This window comes from Misgurnus anguillicaudatus, chromosome 2 (genome assembly GCF_027580225.2).
Source record: "Misgurnus anguillicaudatus chromosome 2, ASM2758022v2, whole genome shotgun sequence".
In the NCBI taxonomy this organism is placed as follows: Eukaryota; Metazoa; Chordata; class Actinopteri; order Cypriniformes; family Cobitidae; genus Misgurnus; species Misgurnus anguillicaudatus.
In genome coordinates this window covers 28,183,705-28,202,717 of record NC_073338.2, presented here as the reverse complement: position 1 = coordinate 28,202,717, position 19,013 = coordinate 28,183,705, and the positions used below count along the sequence as shown (strand labels likewise).

General features: G+C 37.8%; 2 protein-coding genes across 2 annotated transcripts in view; both read left to right on the top strand.

Annotated features, from left to right (window-relative positions):
• The first annotated feature begins 1,582 nt into the window (after positions 1 to 1,582).
• On the top strand, positions 1,583 to 14,473 carry rab2a (RAB2A, member RAS oncogene family). Its single transcript, XM_055202313.2, has 8 exons — positions 1,583 to 1,808; positions 6,492 to 6,563; positions 6,861 to 6,928; positions 9,999 to 10,081; positions 10,190 to 10,282; positions 10,505 to 10,616; positions 11,454 to 11,522; positions 13,024 to 14,473. The coding sequence occupies exons 1-8, from the start codon at positions 1,763 to 1,765 to the stop codon at positions 13,117 to 13,119; spliced, it is 639 nt and encodes a 212-aa protein (XP_055058288.1). The 5' UTR covers positions 1,583 to 1,762; the 3' UTR covers positions 13,120 to 14,473.
• Positions 14,474 to 15,209: 736 nt separating this feature from the next.
• The window catches only part of chd7 (chromodomain helicase DNA binding protein 7), a 45,227-nt gene continuing 41,423 nt past the window's right edge, over positions 15,210 to 19,013 (top strand). Inside the window, exon 1 of the mRNA XM_055202312.2 lies at positions 15,210 to 15,503. The gene's annotated coding sequence lies outside the window, so the exon portion shown is untranslated. The remainder of the gene's footprint in view (positions 15,504 to 19,013) is intronic.

Below are 19,013 nucleotides of genomic sequence, written 5' to 3'. Positions count from 1 at the left end.
TAGTAGTTACAAATCTAACCTTGTAAAACAAAATATTGCAAACACCCAAAACAACCTATAAGAGTAAATAAATCATTTTTTATTTGAAGGAACAAGTGTTTGTGGGTAGCCAATGTGATTCATTGTACCTAATTTCACCACATTCACCATAATTTTAAAGGTCTGTTGCATATAACTTACATTACATTTAAAAGTAACTAATAAGTGGTGGTGTTATTATTATTATTATTATTATTACTTAAAGTGTCTACAAGCCCAGTGTTTAAAATGTTTTTTAATCTCTGCCCTATCAATGGCTGAATCCGAAATCGCATACTTACTGTGTAGGTACTGAATTTCATTGGGTACCTACTTAACGTGCGCTAAGGCAGTATGTACGTTCGCGTTAAGTATGTACAGCATTCGCCATGTTGACGTTATCATGTGACATATGACGTAGTGGACTTGTTCAAGTTCATGCGGAACCACAAGAACCGACAGGAGGTTGACATCACAATACCGCGAGAGCAACTCGAAATCAGAGTTCTCCGTGTGATTTCTGGAATCGCTCTCACGGTACTTTGATGTCATCCAGCTGTTTGTTCTTACAGCGGTGCATAAACTCGAACAAACCTAATAACAGACATGAAAACGTATGCGTGTGTATGAGGGACAGGTGCACTAACACCTGATTGTATCAGTAACTTGATCTGTAACAGTGTTACAGATATATTACACATTATTTTGTAGGGGACAAAATAAGTAAAACAAGCAGATTGTAATTTAATATCTATTGCCAGATGACAGCTGTGCTTGAATACAAACTAGACAATGCAGCCAATTTGATTATATACATTTTAGTGAAGCAATCTCTTGTATTTACTTAAAACGACAGGAAACATGAATAAAAAAATGAATGAATAAAACCATCACAATAAACTTTCCCATATGAAACAAAAGTTTATTCAAATGTATTTTTCTAACAAACCATCACATATTTACTGTCAGCTCAACACAGCTGTGACAATTCTACAGCTTTATTTTCATGAATCAGCTGAGCACTTTAATTGTGGTATATCCTGGGTCTGTGCGTGAAGTCAGGGTGCTGAGGGACAGCCCTGTGTAAAGTGTCAAAATCACCCGATTGGTTGGTCTCCGGTCGATTGCTTTGTTTTCCCGTGGCATCATGGGAAAGCTGGGATATAAGTGTCCATACGATGCACGCTTCAGAATCGGGGCGGACTCAGTAGGGCATCCGGGGATTTCTCGCCTACTGATTTTATGGATACTGAGGATTAGGACGTACTACTCTGTTCACGGGGTGTTTCCCCTACTACATTTTCAGTAAGTAGGCGGTTTCGGACAATACTTAAGTACACGTGCCTCTGCATCTCGCGAGAAATAGTCCAAAATCCAGCTAATTCTCTCCTACCCTTTTACGTATACAGAGGTTTCGGACATACTATTCGTTCGCCTACTGCTTTTTGCCTACTATATAGTATGGCAGTATGCGATTTCGGATTCAGCCGATGTCTGACACAGAAGGTTTAGGTGAGATAACTTCCGGTGAAGTCCAGCGCGTCTTCTGTTCTGCGTGCGTGGCGAAGGCGGGACGTGTGACGTAGACCCGGCTAGAGCTCGAGGTGTTTATTGTTCCTTCCCGTCGAGGAGAGAAAAGGGCTGGCTTAGCGGAGACATATATCACAAACAGTAACCCAGCGATTTTAGCTTTAAGGAGCTATTTTAAACGGGCCAAAACAGGTTAACACAGGACCGGTTGGCCATGGCGTACGCGTACCTCTTCAAATACATCATAATCGGAGACACGGGTAAGCAGCGCGAGCGAGTCTGTTATTTCCGCAGTGTTGGAGTCAATGACGTGGTTCAAGCGGAGACGCGAGCTGTGGGAGGACTGACAGGCTGTTTAAAATGGTCCTTTCTCCCCATTTACCTCTTTAACTCTTATCCTAACACTTACATTATCTACAAAGTCAAATCTGTAGTGCGTGCTTCATGTCATGACAGCAGCGTGCAGTTATAATGCCTGTCACTGTCTTTTGTTTTCTTGGGTGGGGGGTGCTAGCAGGCAAGCTAAATATTGCTTCCATCTATATGTCTCCATCTATAACAACAACAGCCTCTGTGCGTATTTGAAGCATGATATGTAGTGTGTCAAAGCATGTGTGTTTGTTAACAAATGCTGCTTTATTGCTAAAATCTGCTTTGAAGCTCTGCGAAAGGCCACAGCAGTCAGTTAACGTTAGCCAAAACCGCTAGCAGCTATTTACCCTTGTTAAAAATGGCGTTTACACAATTGCGTTTGTCAGATGGCAAACCTGTTTACCAGTGGAGTACTAATAATGATACCAAATGTTTCACATGTATCATTTAGTCGCGTTTTACTAATCCTCTATATTTTGAGGCCTTCAAGACTTCACCCAGATTTCTTTTCCAGTAGGCCTTTCCCAAGACACAATACGTCAACAGGAGACTGTTAACTAATACACATAGGCCTATGATGTTTTTTTTTTTGATATTCATCAGAATGTTAAATGAGTAATACAGGTCCATGGAATTTCGTGATGCTGAAAAAGTGATGCTGAGGCAGGTCCTAATATACAAGCCAGCTGTGTACGCATGTAATCCCCTCTGTTCACCTTTTTTTTTTCTTAACATAGAAGCAGAATCATTTCATCTTGCAATCACACCATAATGTTTATTAACACCTAACTTAAATTGACGTTTTAACTTATTGTAAACTATAGTAATCCTGTGGTTAAGTTTTTTTTTAAGGATTTTTTTCACCATGGATGCTTTCCTGTAGGGATGCACCGATATGGAAATTTTGGCCGATACCGATAACTCTTTATAGTTAGGGGGCGATAACCGATATATATATATATAGGCCGATAAATATTCCTATTCATTTCACAATGAAAAACTCCCAGACTGCGGACATCTTGTCTTTGCGCTAGACTAGCATACTCTTCTTAAGCCCGCAACATGTGTCATCTTCGTGCTATGTCACAGAAAGCACCAATCAAAACTCCACATGGCCAGCAATGAGCAAGTGAAGTGGTTCAACAAACCAAAATAATCCATAATTTATCGGCTTTCATTTATCTGCCTTATTTTGCTATCAGACCAATAACCGATAATATTAAAAATAAGCAGTTATCGGCCGATAACGATATGTCGGCCGATATATCGTGCATCCCTACTTTCCTGCACTAAAAGACCACTTCACAATATAATATTTTTAAGCAAGATGTCTGTGTTGGTGTTATAATACAGGCTTTAAATATAGCCTTTTATTTACAGTGTCACATAAAATTCAGTCATTGGTTAAAAATTGTGTTCTGCCTTTACAGGTGCAATAGTGGACAACATGATTTCTGGACTATTTAACTATTTAGGCCAGTGGTCTTAAACTCAAATTGGCTTGTCGTCATTTCTGAGATTGACATCTTGTAGGAGGGCCACAGAGCTGTTTCAACAATCAAAAAGCACACTATTTGTGTGTGTGTACAGATTAAATTCTATTATTTAGCATATAAGGGGGTGGTTTCCTGGACGGGGATTATTTTAAGCCAGGACTGGGCCTTAGTTTTATTAGGAATTATAACTAGTTTTAAAAACATGCCTTACTTTAAACATTACTGGTGTGTATTTTGAGGCAAAACAAAGGACACTGATGTATTTTAAGGTATGTCAGTGCAAGTTGTTTTCAGTTTGGAGAGCTCTTACATTTATTTTAGTCTAGGACTAGTCTAATCGCTGTCTGAAAACCGCCCCAATAATACAAACAGTGGTTTTTCTTACTTTAGTTCACCCAAAAATGAAAATTACCCCGTGAAGTACTTACCCACAAGCCATCTAAAATGTATATGACTATTATCTTTTAGATGAACACAATCAGAGTTAAATTTGAAAATGTCCTGGCTCTTCTAAGCTTTATATTGGTAGTAAACGATGCTACTTATTTTGAAGTAGGCATGGGCCGGTATGAGATTTTAGCGATATGATAACCTTAAGTAAAAATACCACGGTTTCACAGTATTGTGGTTTTGCCATTGCAACACTAAAATGTGTTATTTTCAGACATATGCAAACAACAACTTTTTAACTGGACACAATACATTTTATTTTTAAGCATTTATGCTTGGGTGAAAATAAAGCTTTTAAATGATAATTTTCTTTCAAAAAAAATATTTTTGTAATATATGTTTAATATAAATTACATGACTTAATGATTTAATTAATTTTGTGTAAACCCAGCGCATGCCTTGCAAACAATATTATAGAAAATGTTAGTGGTTTTGAAATCTTGACTCTTTAAAACCTCAGTATACCTTATAACCGGTAACCGGCCCATGCTCACTTTGAATCCCAAAAAATTGGCATCCGTCCTTCGCAGATGTGATCCACACGTCTCCAAGGGCATGATTAACCCCTTCTGATGGCAATAGATTTGATTTTGCAAGGAAAATATTTATATTCTAGAACTATAATAAGTTTAATAACTAGCTTCCGGTAACGTCCAACGTGCATTCACTGGCGTCATTACTCTGATGAAAGTGAGTTTTCAACGTAGGATTGTAGCATATGATGCATAGTGACGAACACAGAGGAGAGAGGAAAACAAAATGCCAGTAACAAGTTTATAATTCTTAAACAAGGATTTTAAACAATATGGCTGAAGGTTTTGATGTAACACGAGGATGTTGAGTTCATATTATCTGTAACTAAAACAACAACTCACAATGCATGGTACAAGTCAGTCACCTTTTTTCACTGGATCTTACACCCAGTACACTGCATTCTACATCATAAACTTATTCGCTTTAGCAAAAGCCAGTTATTATATTATTTAAGTTTTAAATATGGATATTTTTATTACAAAATTGCATTACCATCAGAAGGCCTTTATTAACCCCGTGTGGATTACTTCTGTGAAGGATGGATTTACTTTTTTGGCCTTCAAAATCAATAGCACCATTTACTAACATCATAAAGCTTAGAAGAGCCAGGACGTTTTTTAATATAACTCTGATTGTGTTCATCTGAAAGATGATACTCGTATAGATCTCAGATGGCTTGAGAATGAGAAAATCATGGGGTAATATTTATTTTTGGGTGAACTATCCCTTTAAGTCTACTCCATTTCAGAAGATGATAACATGATAGTCAGAACCTAAAATTTGGCAGAAGTGGTTATAAACATAGTGTTTTCCTACGTAAACAAAGTTGTCCCTTTGCATGTTGCTTAACCTAAGTCAGATGCTGCTCATCTGAAACATGATCTGACTAGTCACTGCATGGCGAGGTTGCATCTAGGTTAAAATTCTTAAAGATGTAATTTCCTAATATAAGATTTGTGACAAGGTTCTTGGACAAACTGAGCATTCCAATGAGCATTTTTGACAAATAAGAATAAAAAATATGTGATTTATCATTATGAAACAAGGCGTCCATGCTTGAACAAGATTTGCCACCTTACCCAACTTACTTCAGACTAGAACGTTTTGAGTAAGTGAATAACAACAGACATAGGAACTTTCTTTATACACTTATATATACAAACTAATTTTACCCACCAGTATTTGACAAAGTTATGATGGATCTCATTTCTTTTGTTATAGATATAATGTTATTGTGCTAAAGCAATTTTGTATGTGTTCATCATCATTATGCTCAGGAGACAATACGCTAGTTTAATTTTTTTATATAATATATATTTCTATTTGGATTGGAGCTCCAGCATGTGTGTGTATGTTAAGTCTAGTGTTTGCTGTAGGAGGGTCTGCACATACACAATGTGTGATTTCATCTTTGGTGTGTTGTCTCCATACATCTCTCTCGTGAGCACTTTTCCAATGCAGCTCGCTTGCTTAGCAACGGCTGTTGCTCATGGCAACGCATACTCCTAATGTCCTAAGGATTTAACCTCTTTGTGTATCATGGCAGAATCTCTTATCTCATTTTAGGTGAGAGGAAATATGGTTTTACTAATAATATAAATATTCAGTTTCTCAGTCTGGTTTAATACATACAGAAACTAAATTAAGTTAAAGAGCAAGAACAATTTTGTAAAAGAGCCTACGGTTCAAAACACATGGGAATTTTTGCTTTCATGTCTGTGGCTGTATAGAATTTTGAACCCTATTTTATTTTTATTTTTTTAGATTTAATGAATACTGAAATTGAGAAAGAAAAATAAAGTTATATTGCTCTGAGCAGTAAAATGAATGAATTTAATCCAGATCTATTTTCAGCAGTTACATAATTGTTTGATTAAATGGGTTTAATGTTCATGTATGTATGTTTGTGTGTGTGTTGGTTGAAAATGAGATGATGTAAGAGGAGGGCAAATTTAGCACACTACAGATGAAAACTCAACACCTTTTTGAAGTTTCTCAAATAAAGACTCAACAAATGCTTTTATTGTAATGGGATACAGCAGGTGTACAGCCCTGAGGCTAATTGTGGCCATTCATGTGTTTGCTTTGCAGGTGTGGGGAAATCGTGCCTATTATTACAGTTTACAGATAAGCGCTTTCAGCCGGTGCATGATCTCACTATCGGTAAGCCTCTTTAACCTAACATCATTATTTTCCCTTATTAATTAAAGCAGAAGGAAATGGGTCTGATCAGCACTGCAAACAGATTGGTGTTAGTCCTTTTACAGAGACTTTTCGACTTTTCATACAGAGACTTAAAAAAAATGCACATTGAAAGTACTTTATAGTAAAATTGGTTGTGAGGATGGACAGACCGAACTCCTTGTGTGCACAATTCACAAAGCTTCAATGTATATAAAAATTAAACCGAAATAGTTTTTGATAACTGTATTGTACTGATACATTATTTTATCTTGACAGGTGTTGAATTTGGAGCACGAATGATCACTATAGATGGCAAACAGATAAAACTTCAGATCTGGGATACGGTAAGAAAAAGTGATTGTAATAATTTGATGTATTTGATCAATGTATACCTCAAGTTCATGTGTTATGCTGTTTTTTCATATTACATTATGGGGTGGTTTCCCAGACAGGGCTTAAGCCTAATCCCAAACTTACCTAAATATTAGTGTTGTCTTGATTTAAAACAACTTGCTCTGACATATCTTAAAATATATCAGTGCGAGTGTTGTTGTGCACATCAGTAAGGTTTATTTATAAATTATGTTTTTATAAATGACTTAAATATCCCAATTTAACTAAGGCCTAGTCCTGGCTTAAGCTAATCCCTGTCTGGGAAACCGACACTATATTATATTATATTATATATTATGTTATGAAGTTATGCTATTACTATATTACATTAATTTATATGAAACAGACATGGTATAAACCGTTAAAAGTAGTTGATTTTAATTCTAAAAACCATACAACAAAGCTAATTCAGAATATTACCCATGTGAGGAAGTATGAATGTTCCATTGGCATGTCAGCCATTTTTTGTCTTTTTGCTAACTTGACTACATATCCACTTTCAAAGATCCCTACCTCTCCAATGACATTTCAGCAAACACAAACAAAAAAAATATAATTCAGACATCAGTTTTGGTTGGCTAAAAAGTCTAGGTCTATCACCGAGACAAATTTTCTCTGACATCTATCTGAGTGATGTCCATCTAGTAGTAAGAACATTTAAGCATATTATTAATAGTTTTCATGTGATGTCACACCCTTCTGGAGGGCAAGAGAGCGCTATCTGCCGTTGTCTGCAGGTTAAGAAGTGCGTGATTTCTTTTGTTTAGCCTAAATATTGAATAGTTGTTGTGCAATAAAATGCACTAAACAAGGAGGAGACAATCCTGGGCTGTGCTTCTACAGAATGTCGTCAGAGAAGAAAACCCAGAAAGGAGGAATTTGTAAATGATGTACCATAAACGTCTGTGCTTCTGAATCTTCAATGAATGCAACAATGAATGATACTGTATTCTGTAGAATGTAACTGGGCCTATGTTTGTTTGGAGGATTGGTTCATTTTATTAAAAAAGAATCCAGATAATTAACTCGCCACCATGTAATCCAAAATGTTGATGTCTTTCTTTGTTCAGTCGAGAAGAAATTATGTTTTTAGGAAAACATTCTAGGATTTTTCTCATTTTAATGGACTTTAATGGACCCCAACACTTAACAGTTTAAATGCAGTTTAAAATTGCAGTTTCAAAGGACTCTAAACGATCCCAAATGAGGCATAAGGGTCTTATCTAGCGAAATGGTTGTCATTTTTGGCAAGAAAAATAAAAAATATGCACTTTTAAAACAACTTGTCTTCCTCCGGTCCTGTGACACGACAGCGTGACTCCACGTAATACGTCATCATGTCAAGAGGTCACGGATGACGTATGCGAACCTACTCCCCAGTGTTTACAAGTGTGGAGAAAGAGGACCATTTCGACATTGTTGTATGTCAAATGATACTAATTAATGTCTTTGTGTCAGTTTAAAATTGTCCGCAAATTTGCATTTTATATATGTAACACGTGACCTTTCTACATCATTACGCAATTGCGTTAGGTCGTGCTGGCGTGTCACAGGACCACAAGAAGTTGTGGTTTAAAAGTGTATATTTTTTATTTTTCTTATCAAAAAATGACAATCGTTTTGCTGGATGGGACCCTTGTGCCTCGTTTGGGATCGTTTGGAGTCCTTTGGGACTGCAATTTTGAACTGCATTGAACTGTTGGGTGTTGGGGTCCATTAAAGTCCATTAGAATGAGAAAAATCCTGAAATGTTTTTCTCAAAAAACATAATTTCTTCTCGACTGAACAAAGAAAGAAATCAACGTTTTGGATGACATGGTGGTGAGTAAATTATCTGGAGATCCAAGAAAATGGACTAATCCTTTAAATCATATAATGTTCACTCAGTTACTTTGGTGCTATGCCACCCTGTACATATGCAATATACATTATAATCAATGTTTTCAGATAATCATGTGCAGACTTGCTTATTCATCCTTATTGAAAGATAAAAAAACATGTCGAAAGGATGATGATGATGATGATAATAAAAGGAGTTGTGCACATAAACATTTTACCCAGCAGAGGGCAACAAAGTATAAGCAAGAACATCTGACTTGTGTAATTGCTTATGTATTTATAAACATGTTACATTTTTAGAGAGTATGTAGGTAGGTCATACAAATTTTTTATGTCTAGTAAATGCAAAACTCGCTTAGCAAGTTTAAAGTTAAATGAAATGTTTTCATGTTTATAGGCAATTTGCATGGGTGAGGCTATCTAATGAAAATCTAATGTCAGGATAATTAGATAGTAGTTGTTTGATGCGGCTTCCTTGTGGCCATACTGTGATAATGTCACCTAGCTTGTCCGGTGTCTTTAAATGTGCCATAAATCTTATATTTCAAGGTTATTTCAACAAGCATTTTGTGATAAACTACAGAAGATGAGGGAGTGTTGGGTGAAGTAACAGGAGAAATCTGCATGTCTGGCCTTCCTGTAACCTTTCACTCCAGCAGATGGCAGGCATAACGGTGTCATTCATCATTTATTCACACTGGGCTCCATTAACTCTAATGTTAACAGCTGCCCCGGGGAATGGGTTATTGAATTCAGATACGTGCTGCTGTTGGCTTATTCGCCTGCTGTCAGAGGGGGTGGGTTGACCAGAGGCCATCTTATGCCACTACATGCTATTGAACGTGGCCGTGTGCTAGGAGTCGACTGATTGGATGGGCGCCATGCTCTGGAGAAGCACTGTGAGATGGAGAATTGGCCAGTGCGTGTCAAAGGCATAGCGTGTGAAGTCGGAGTACCTCAGAGTCTATGTGTGTCTACATGTTTTCGGTTTTAGCGGATGAAAGGGTCAAGGTGGAGATGCAAATCCTGCTTCTGCTGTGGTCTTTAAGGGCTCTGCTTGGAGAAAGTGAATTGAAGATATTTTATGTACAGAGATATCCAGTGGACGTTGTCGACAGATGATTGCTTCTCATAAACTGGCTTTTACTGGTGTAGTGATGCATGCGTGTATGTGTGTTCCAGGCCGGACAGGAGTCCTTTCGCTCAATCACCAGGTCTTACTACAGAGGTGCAGCTGGGGCTCTCCTAGTTTATGACATCACAAGGTAAGCACCTAACTCTTCGTCTGTCTTTTACAATTGAGTACAGCACTGCTTAAATTCTGAAATAAGCTTATTGTCAGTTTTATGTGTTGGGTTTCATTATATTTGCAGAAGGGACACCTTTAATCACTTGACAACTTGGTTAGAAGATGCTCGTCAACATTCCAACTCTAACATGGTCATCATGCTCATTGGAAATAAAAGGTTAGTGCAAGTTTTTTCTTTTTTTACATTTACCGTCGTACATTTACCGTAGATGTGTTGAACATATATGATTGTGTATATGAACTGGGCCGGTGAACCTGTTACTACGCATGCATCAGCCATTAATCTATCACTAACATGCAGAAAGTACTGTTTGATTTAAGAAATGCATGTTTGCAATCTGTTGGAATTAACTAAATGCAATTTGGTTTCTCACGGCAGTGATTTAGAGTCACGGAGAGAAGTGAAGAAAGAGGAAGGAGAGGCCTTTGCCAGAGAACACGGTCTGATTTTTATGGAGACCTCTGCAAAGACCGCATCGAACGTAGAAGAGGTACGGTAACACTCGTATGGCTCCGTAGTCTTCAGTGCTTACGTGATGATTTATGTTTGGGTGAAAACATGTTCACATACATGAATACAGAAAACACCCTAGGGACACACAAACTGGGGAGAAAACGGCGGCGACGGTAGCAGAGGCTTTAGAAGAGAAGGGGTGTTCAATTGTGGAGTCTTTTCCCCCATAGATCCACCCAGAGCTGCCTCAATGATTAATTTGTCTCATTAGTGTCGTGTGAATTCTCCTGACCCCTTCCCCCACCTCTTTATGACGTTTCAATCTCCTATTTAAGGTTCATGCATATTCATAGATTCCCTGCCACACACACGTGGATGCGAGCGCACACACATGCGGCACTCGCTCGGCCATCATTTCTCTGCGGTAATTGAGCCGCAGAGGGCTTATTGCTCTGGAGAGCTGAGGGGCAGGTCTACCAAAAGCAAAGCACCTTTGTTAATTAGGCTACAAAGTGCCCATGGCATTTCTTAACACTTCAAGGGTGAGCCGAAGCTACGGGCGTGTTTATTTTCTTTGGGTGACCAATGTGTGCCCGTCAAGAGTAATAATAGACGCAATCACTTACAGCCAGATGGGGGCACCAGCCTTCAACCGTAAATACCATGACACTGTTTGCGTTTGAATGTCTTGTGTGTTTTACCTCACTCGTTTATTTGTTGTATTGATGCTCATTTGTGTTTTTCTGTATTTGGTTGTATTTGTCTACCACTATTCAGTGGACTTCAATCCAGTTCTACACAAAATCTTTAATAGACCAGTGTGGGTTTTAATTGCCTTGATTTATTTAAAATATGGTTCTTGTTGTCGTTTCAGGCATTTATCAACACGGCCAAGGAGATTTATGAAAAAATCCAAGAAGGAGTCTTTGATATTAACAACGAGGTAACCTGTGAAGAGCGAGCACAATCTGTGTTCATTACAAGTTTGAAAAGAATTAGGTCAAAAGGATTTCCTTTAGCACTACACTGAAATGTTACATATGGTCTGATGGGTGGATTTAGAAACTTACACCACAACAAATGATGGTTGGGTCCCACAAATAGAATAAAAAACTAGATGGTACCAACCAGAAAGAAGGTTAATACCTTTTGTCATGTGTACCCACAGTAGCCATGTACTTGACTTTGAATCTATTTAAATTCTAATGTAATAGACAGTAAAGTTGGACGGATGTTATTGTATTGGGTTGCCTTTGATTCAGGTGCTGTAGTAACCAATGAAATGTTTAGGAATGTGGTAGTAAATACTAGATACTTTGCAGGGCTCAACGCAAATAATTTTTAATATTGGCCCGGTCAGGCCAGTGGTTCATGTTTTCACTTGCCCTGCCAAAATTTTCACTGGCCCCAATAAAAAAATGTCAGTGTCACATATTTAAAAATAATAATTTAAAAGTCAAATATAATTGTATACATATACGACATGTTCCAACGAAAAAAGGCTCCAAACTTTTCTGCATTACCTGTAAATTGTGCAAAATATTGCATCTTTTTTTTTCATTGTGTTTTACCAAAGTAAATGTCTGCTTGACTGCTTCCAAGATGTTAAATAATATACATTGATGACAATATATTTTAATGACTGAGGGTGAAGTACTGGACCAATCGGGCAAGTGACAATACTTTTTACTGGCCCGAACATCTCTCACGCTTGCACCGGGCAGTCCTTTTTGTTGAGCCCCACTTTGTATGATGATATAAGTGCCCCACAGAAAGACCCATCTAGCCACTCACTTTCTCCCTATTGGCTGGTGGCCAGCACATAAATTCCTCACATTTTGTAAGTTACAACCGGTTTGATGAAGGTGAGCCCACTGTAACTATTTTATTTAAATAGTTGGAAAAGTAAAAAAAATTAAGGCACTGAGTCCAAACCGCATCAGCTGATCGAGATCCCAGCCAGGAACTTCAAGGCTCCCCCTCTCACCCCAGATCACTATAAATCAGATTTGGCGCAAAGCGGAGTATCCTAAGAATGTTACAAAAGCACAGCGTCTCTCTGGAGTTTTGGTTTTGAACGCGAGCCCACTTAAAGGAAAAGCTGGCAAGGTGGATGACTTTGTGTGATGAATGAAAGTGCCACCAGCTTGGGTGTGTGTGTTTTTAAAGTCCTGGCAGGTTTCCCTGCTTCTCTGTATTAACGCTGGAATAACACTCCTGAGGTTCTCCTGCCTCAGTGCTGACAAAAGCGGGTTGCTAATTCAGGCCTACAGGGACCAATATTTTCTGCTTAATACAGCATTATGTGACGGTACAAAACCACGACAATATTAAATTAGTTTTTTTCTTTTGTGAGTAAGAATGTAAATTGTGTGGTTTCTTGTTCTTGTAGCCTTAATGGAAATATTAAATGTCTTCATTTGTGTGTGTGTGTTTGTGCACAGGCTAACGGTATTAAGATCGGACCCCAGCATGCTGCCACCAACTCCACGATGGGTGGCAGTCAGGGAGGACAGCAAGCTGGAGGTGGCTGTTGCTGAGCACTACCCTTTACCCTCCAGTCGTCTCCAGCCCCCCTGCTCCTTACGTTTCTACTGGACTGGTCGGGCTCACTAACATTTTCTTAACCTCCCACAGCCCAGGCCCCGGATTTAAATCGTATATTAGATGGCTGTCCAAAAAATATTTATAAAGTCCAGGTTGTCTACAAACCTCCTGACAAACTCCTGAAGCCCGTTCGGGCTACAGCAGACGTTATATGGTTACTAGTAAGGAAAAGGCAGGAGCTTTGGAATTATTATGGTAAATATATTCATGTTTGTTTTTTCGGCAGGTTGTTTTTTTCAATGTTTTGTTTTTGCCCATTTGACTTCAATCTGAACTGTATTAAACACTACAAAGTCATCTATAGTATTTTAAACGGTTTATGTGGGTGAATTTTTTTGAAACTGTGGTGAACCCCGAAGTCAAAATAAATGAAACGTAGTGCTGTACTTAAAGCAACAGCTATTATCGAAGTGAAGAAGTTAAAAGAAGAAAAAAGCAGGACTGTTTTAAATCTGTATTTATCATTCACATTCTGTATATAAAGCTTTTCTTGCTTTGGTGTATGTTGACCGAGCTAGAATTCTGTACTGAGTTTGCTTAAATTCTATACTGTATGAATAGAGCTTGAAACTACAACAGTATTGCGACATTTTCAAATCTGCTTTGACACCATTTTAAGATAACATTTTTACTTCATTTATTTTAGTTTGGTCCTGCCATCTGCCTTGACCCATCGTATCTCTGCCCCTGAACCTGCTCTCTGTATAGTATAACTCTGGCTCTGTATACCTATTTTAATGCCAAATTTGTGTTTACCCGTGTTCTAAAATCACAACTCCAGACATGGATCACATCTTCAGAACTAGATCTGCTGTTTGCCTTAAAAGATTTTGGGACATCAAAAGATTAACATAATCATGCCACACAAGATCATCGCAGTAATTACGTGCAATTATATATTGCATATGGTAACGCTAGGCTTACTTATTCCTTCATGCACCCATACATGCCTATACCTATATATCCATAAAAGTTGTCACGTATGCATGCGTTTGTATGCATATAGGTATATATTTTCCCCTCTTTTAGAAGTTATGTTTCCTCCAAAGCAGTCTCCTGTGTAACGTCAGTGCAGATCCACATTAATTTAGGTGTCTGAGTGATTGTGTAAAGACTTGCTTTCTCTTGGCACTATGTTGTTAATAGATATGTGGTGGACATCTTGTCTGTTGTTTAGGGGGTGTGATAAAGCCAAACCTGGAGTAACTTTGTGACCCTCAACTTTATTTGCTGTGTTTCAAAATTAAATGCTATCACGAAAAAATATAATAAAACCTTATAAACTCAGTTTGTTTTGTGCAGTTTCTACAGCACCCAATAGGCCTGGTTTTGTGTATTTTTTCCATGTTTAAATATCCTACAGTTTTTTTACACAAGTCATGCATATAGTTTACTTTTTCAAAAGGGGGTAATAACAAATAATCCAAAAAAAAAAGTGTAAGAGGTAATAGCATTTTAATTGAGTGGGGGCAGTGAGTATTGACGCAAAGAGGAAAGGCCTGTACATCCGGGGTAATGGCGCCTATTTGGGATTGGTTGGTTCACGATTCAGGTAACTTCTTTTCGGGTAACTTCTTTTTGTCTTCTGCATTTACGCATTAATGCTCTTTATTTGATCATAATTATCTGGCTGGAATGTCAGAGAATGTTTTATATATTTATTAAAGAAAATCCCGCACAGAAATCACAGTGTTTCACAACATTATTCCTCCTGACATGTTGACTGTTCACAAATTGTACAGAAGTATAATATACAAGAACTATTGACACTACCTATTGGTTTATCTATTAAAACCAAGCAAATATAAACATGCATAACGTCATTTTACTGAAAATACTTTTAAATAATAAATACTTTTTATACTTTTTTTTATTTAATTGATAAATAATCAAAAAAGGAAACATATTTATCCACGAAAACATCAGTATTGTCCCAATACGGTTCACAAAAATGTTTATAATTAATCGTAAGTTAGGAGCAAAAAAATCACTTGCGTCACAAGCTGGCGAGGTCACTCACGCGCACGCCTGTTTATCCAGTAACTCATGCACGCGCCCCCTGCCTGTGGAAGGTGAGCGCGAGTGTCTAGAGGAGAGGACGCGAGAACGCGACTGCCTGGATCGATCGGATTAAACTCGAATTGAGTGAAATTAACACAAAGGAGAGAGGCAGAGTCGGCGAGGACGGGACACGAAGACGCCGACTTTACAGATACAATTTATATTTCGACAGTTTTTCGCTCATTTTAAAGGATTTTCTGGATATACGAACAGGAGTTAATTGGTGAAAACCCTAAACTGACCCGCGTTGAGAAGGGTAAGAAATTGCCGTTCTTTCTGATAATACAATGTGAATTCACCAACTTTATCAGTGGCACCCAACTTATTTTTCGGTTCCACGTGTTTTCTAAACAATGTTACGTTATCATAACCACACTTTCATTGTAAGAAAACTGTTTTAAGTTTACATTTAACTTTGTTTTCCACCATGGTGGGATCCGTTGCGTTAAACCGTGTTTTAATAGCACAGAAAGTTATCTTTAAACAAGGTTTCATATGGAATACAAGAGTCGCTTGTTTGTTTGTCGTTTCTTTACATTTTAACTCTTCAAAGATTCTCAAACTAGCTCGCGCACATGCTAACATTAGCTTATTTAGCTCACGTTCTCTGTATTGTATAGAGCCGCACGGTACCCATAGGAGTGGGAGCGAGAAATATGTTAGTTAAATTACACGAGCGCCATTTATTTTATTTAAGGCACTAAACACAACACGCATAACCTCTGTGTTTTACATTTTTCACAGACAAGTAAAATTAATTTAATCCAAATCCTATAAAGTAACATTCGTTAGCAAGCTAATTGTGTGTTGAGACACGAGGTGGTTTGAACATAGAGGTGAGTCATTGGCCGAGCCGAATGAGGGAGATCCCCGACCCCTAGTATCAACAATTACACTTAAAATAGTTTTTACGCACCCCACGCTGCATGATGAAATTATGGTGAGGTTGTTTTATCATCACGTTTCGCTTAGAATGTTCAGGGGTGATCGAAATATTACGCGGTATTAGTAAAACTAATCGGAAAGTGTTCTCGTCCGAAGGACAATATATTACCAGGGAAGGTTGCTTGAGGGCATAGTGGCAGTCCCATGTTGGCCTTTATATTTATTTAAAACTTTAACTTGTTTTATTTAAAACAATTTGTAGACGTGTCTTGTGTTTCTCCGATCTGGGAAAATGTTATTTTTAATCGTTTGGTCGACACTGAAAAGTGCGTTGGAGAGGCAGGCGTGCGCCGAGGTAATTAGCTTGTTGGAAGTGGCCGATCTGCTGAAAGAGACAGACAGCGTCGACTTCATTGTCTCACAACAAGCTAACTAGCTAGCTGGACACAACTCATCTCACATTTCTTTTGTTCCCTTTACTTCTCAACAGGTAGACAGAGTTTAAAAAAAAGGGAGGGGGGGTCGTTCGACACTCGGATAAACCGAAAAACTGGACCAATTGTTATTATGGAATGACTTTTCAAAAAGTTATAGATTTTATGTCGCGTTACTTGCGAAGTAAGAGGTGTTTTCTACTTCAAGTTCTATATTTAAGACAAATATAGAACTTGATAACTAAATGATAAGCACCTGCTTCATCTACATCGTTTGAACGGCGAAGAAGAAAAAGCTACCATTTATAACAGGTCCAAGATTATTTTTTTACACTTTATTTGCATATATCATTCATTTTGTCGTTAAATGTGTCATTTTAAGGTCATATATACAGAAGTTGTTTAAAAAGACTTCTTTGAACTTAGTTTAACAAAGAAATGTCGTTGTCTCTTCCACTCATTGCCTCACAAGTCTTTAACCTAAGATGGCAGCTTTTAATGTGTGTCCGTCCACTCAGTGAGGAGATATGAAGCCGGTATGGCGGAGCAGATGAGAGTCTGCTTTGTAGCCGCTTTAAGCTTTTCATCTCGCGTGCCTTTTCTTGTGGTTGCCGAGGCTTGTTCACTAGTTGCATCAAATCGGAGTAAAGTGCCGGTTCCTCTTTTGAGAAGTTTGATTACAACTTGTTGTTTTACCACGTTAGTATCAAGTCCAAATATATTTGTCGATATTGAAAATAACTTTACCTTTATGAAAATACTCTTTAAACGTGTGAGTTACATTTGTTTGAGTTGCATTTACATTTAGGGATTTAGCAGACGATAATTCATAAAATTCAAGTTTAAAAATATTTGGCAGATTCTTTATTTTCGATAGTCACCCAAAGTATTTTTTTAAGAATATTGACACTTTAAACAATCATCAAGTGGATTTTTCTAATACTTGAATCGTTCAGATTATACTGTAATACATAAATAATTTATTATTGCATGCTTCATTTATCAAAATAATTATGTACGCAAATAATTTCAAGGATAGGGTTTTAGATGGTCAGATCAGTTTGTTTGTCAGCCATTTTGGCTTGCATCAAGCAAACTTAAACATGACAAAAGATGTTGACTGTCCCATCAATTTCTATTTACACTTTTGATTGTAGATTAAATCTTTTTGTTGAATCACACAAGGTCGTGACTGATATACTTACAGATCAATATTTTTGAAACAAAAAAGGCTCAAAATGAGTTTTGTTTTTTTATGATTTGTGCATCCCCTGTAGATCACCATATAGCATGAATGCTGTATTATTTTTAATTAGCCAGAAACCGACAAACTAATCCAAAGAACTGCGTTGGATGTGGGTCAGTCCCCCCCCCCCAATCATCGGACGGTGCTTTCAAAGCTGGTATTTTAGTTATCTGACAACATGCTTTCAATCTACGCCAGGAACAGCACTTCTGTGTACAGGCCCTTTCCCTCCAGCCCCTCCTCTCCAGCCATGGGTTAGCAGGAGGGCTGCAGTGGCCTGTTGTGCTGCAAAACAAGCAGGCTTTTTTCCCTTCTTGCTGACCATCCCCCTCTCTCCTGCCACATAGAAGATGGAGGAACTGCTTTAGATGAATAGCTTGGAATGAATGAATTAAATATTCAAATGGGAACCGCTGGCCTGTAATGGTCGAAGCTGTCCCTCAGTCAGTTTTGAGATTTGTTTTTATAGTTGAGGTGTGACAGCTTAATGTCCTCTAACTGCTCTAGGACTTTGCTTTTTGTAAAGTTTGCATACATTCCTATATCACTTTATAAGTCTTTATCACTTTCTTTTAACAGAGATATGCAATATAGCCAACCTGAGCTTCTACCAACAGCCAAATCTATTTTGTTTCTATCCCAACGATTCCACTTCTTTGCTTGTTGTTGCTCAACACATGTAGTCTCTATTAAATCAAAGTTTAACTTTCATAATCACATTTGTTGTTAACACCATGCACATGGTTTTGTGTTTGTCCCATTTCCCCATTTTTGTCAAACAGAGACTTTTACCAAATATACAGGAACATGGCATATATTTCTGTCATAAATTCTTAAAAAAGCTACACATGCTCTGAATTCTTATAAACTCTCATGCTGTTCGGTGAAGGATCTAATAGTAATTCCCTGCAGCACATTTGTGTCCCCTGTTTGGCTACAAGCAGTTATTATAGCCTCGGGGTTATACTACCTTAAATTCATCAGCCCTAAGGGAATGTCACAATCATTGGTTATCCTGATCGGTGACATTGTGCCTGAAGTCTTTCAAATTAATGTGATCGAGACCTTTTCTGTTTTTATACAGAAGCATCATCTGACATAAATTTTGTAGATGAGCTTATTTTGACTGCTTTGGTGGTGCTTTGTTATGAGAAAATGCACTGTGTTCCACGTGCATGTTTCATAAATCTGTTTAAATGCT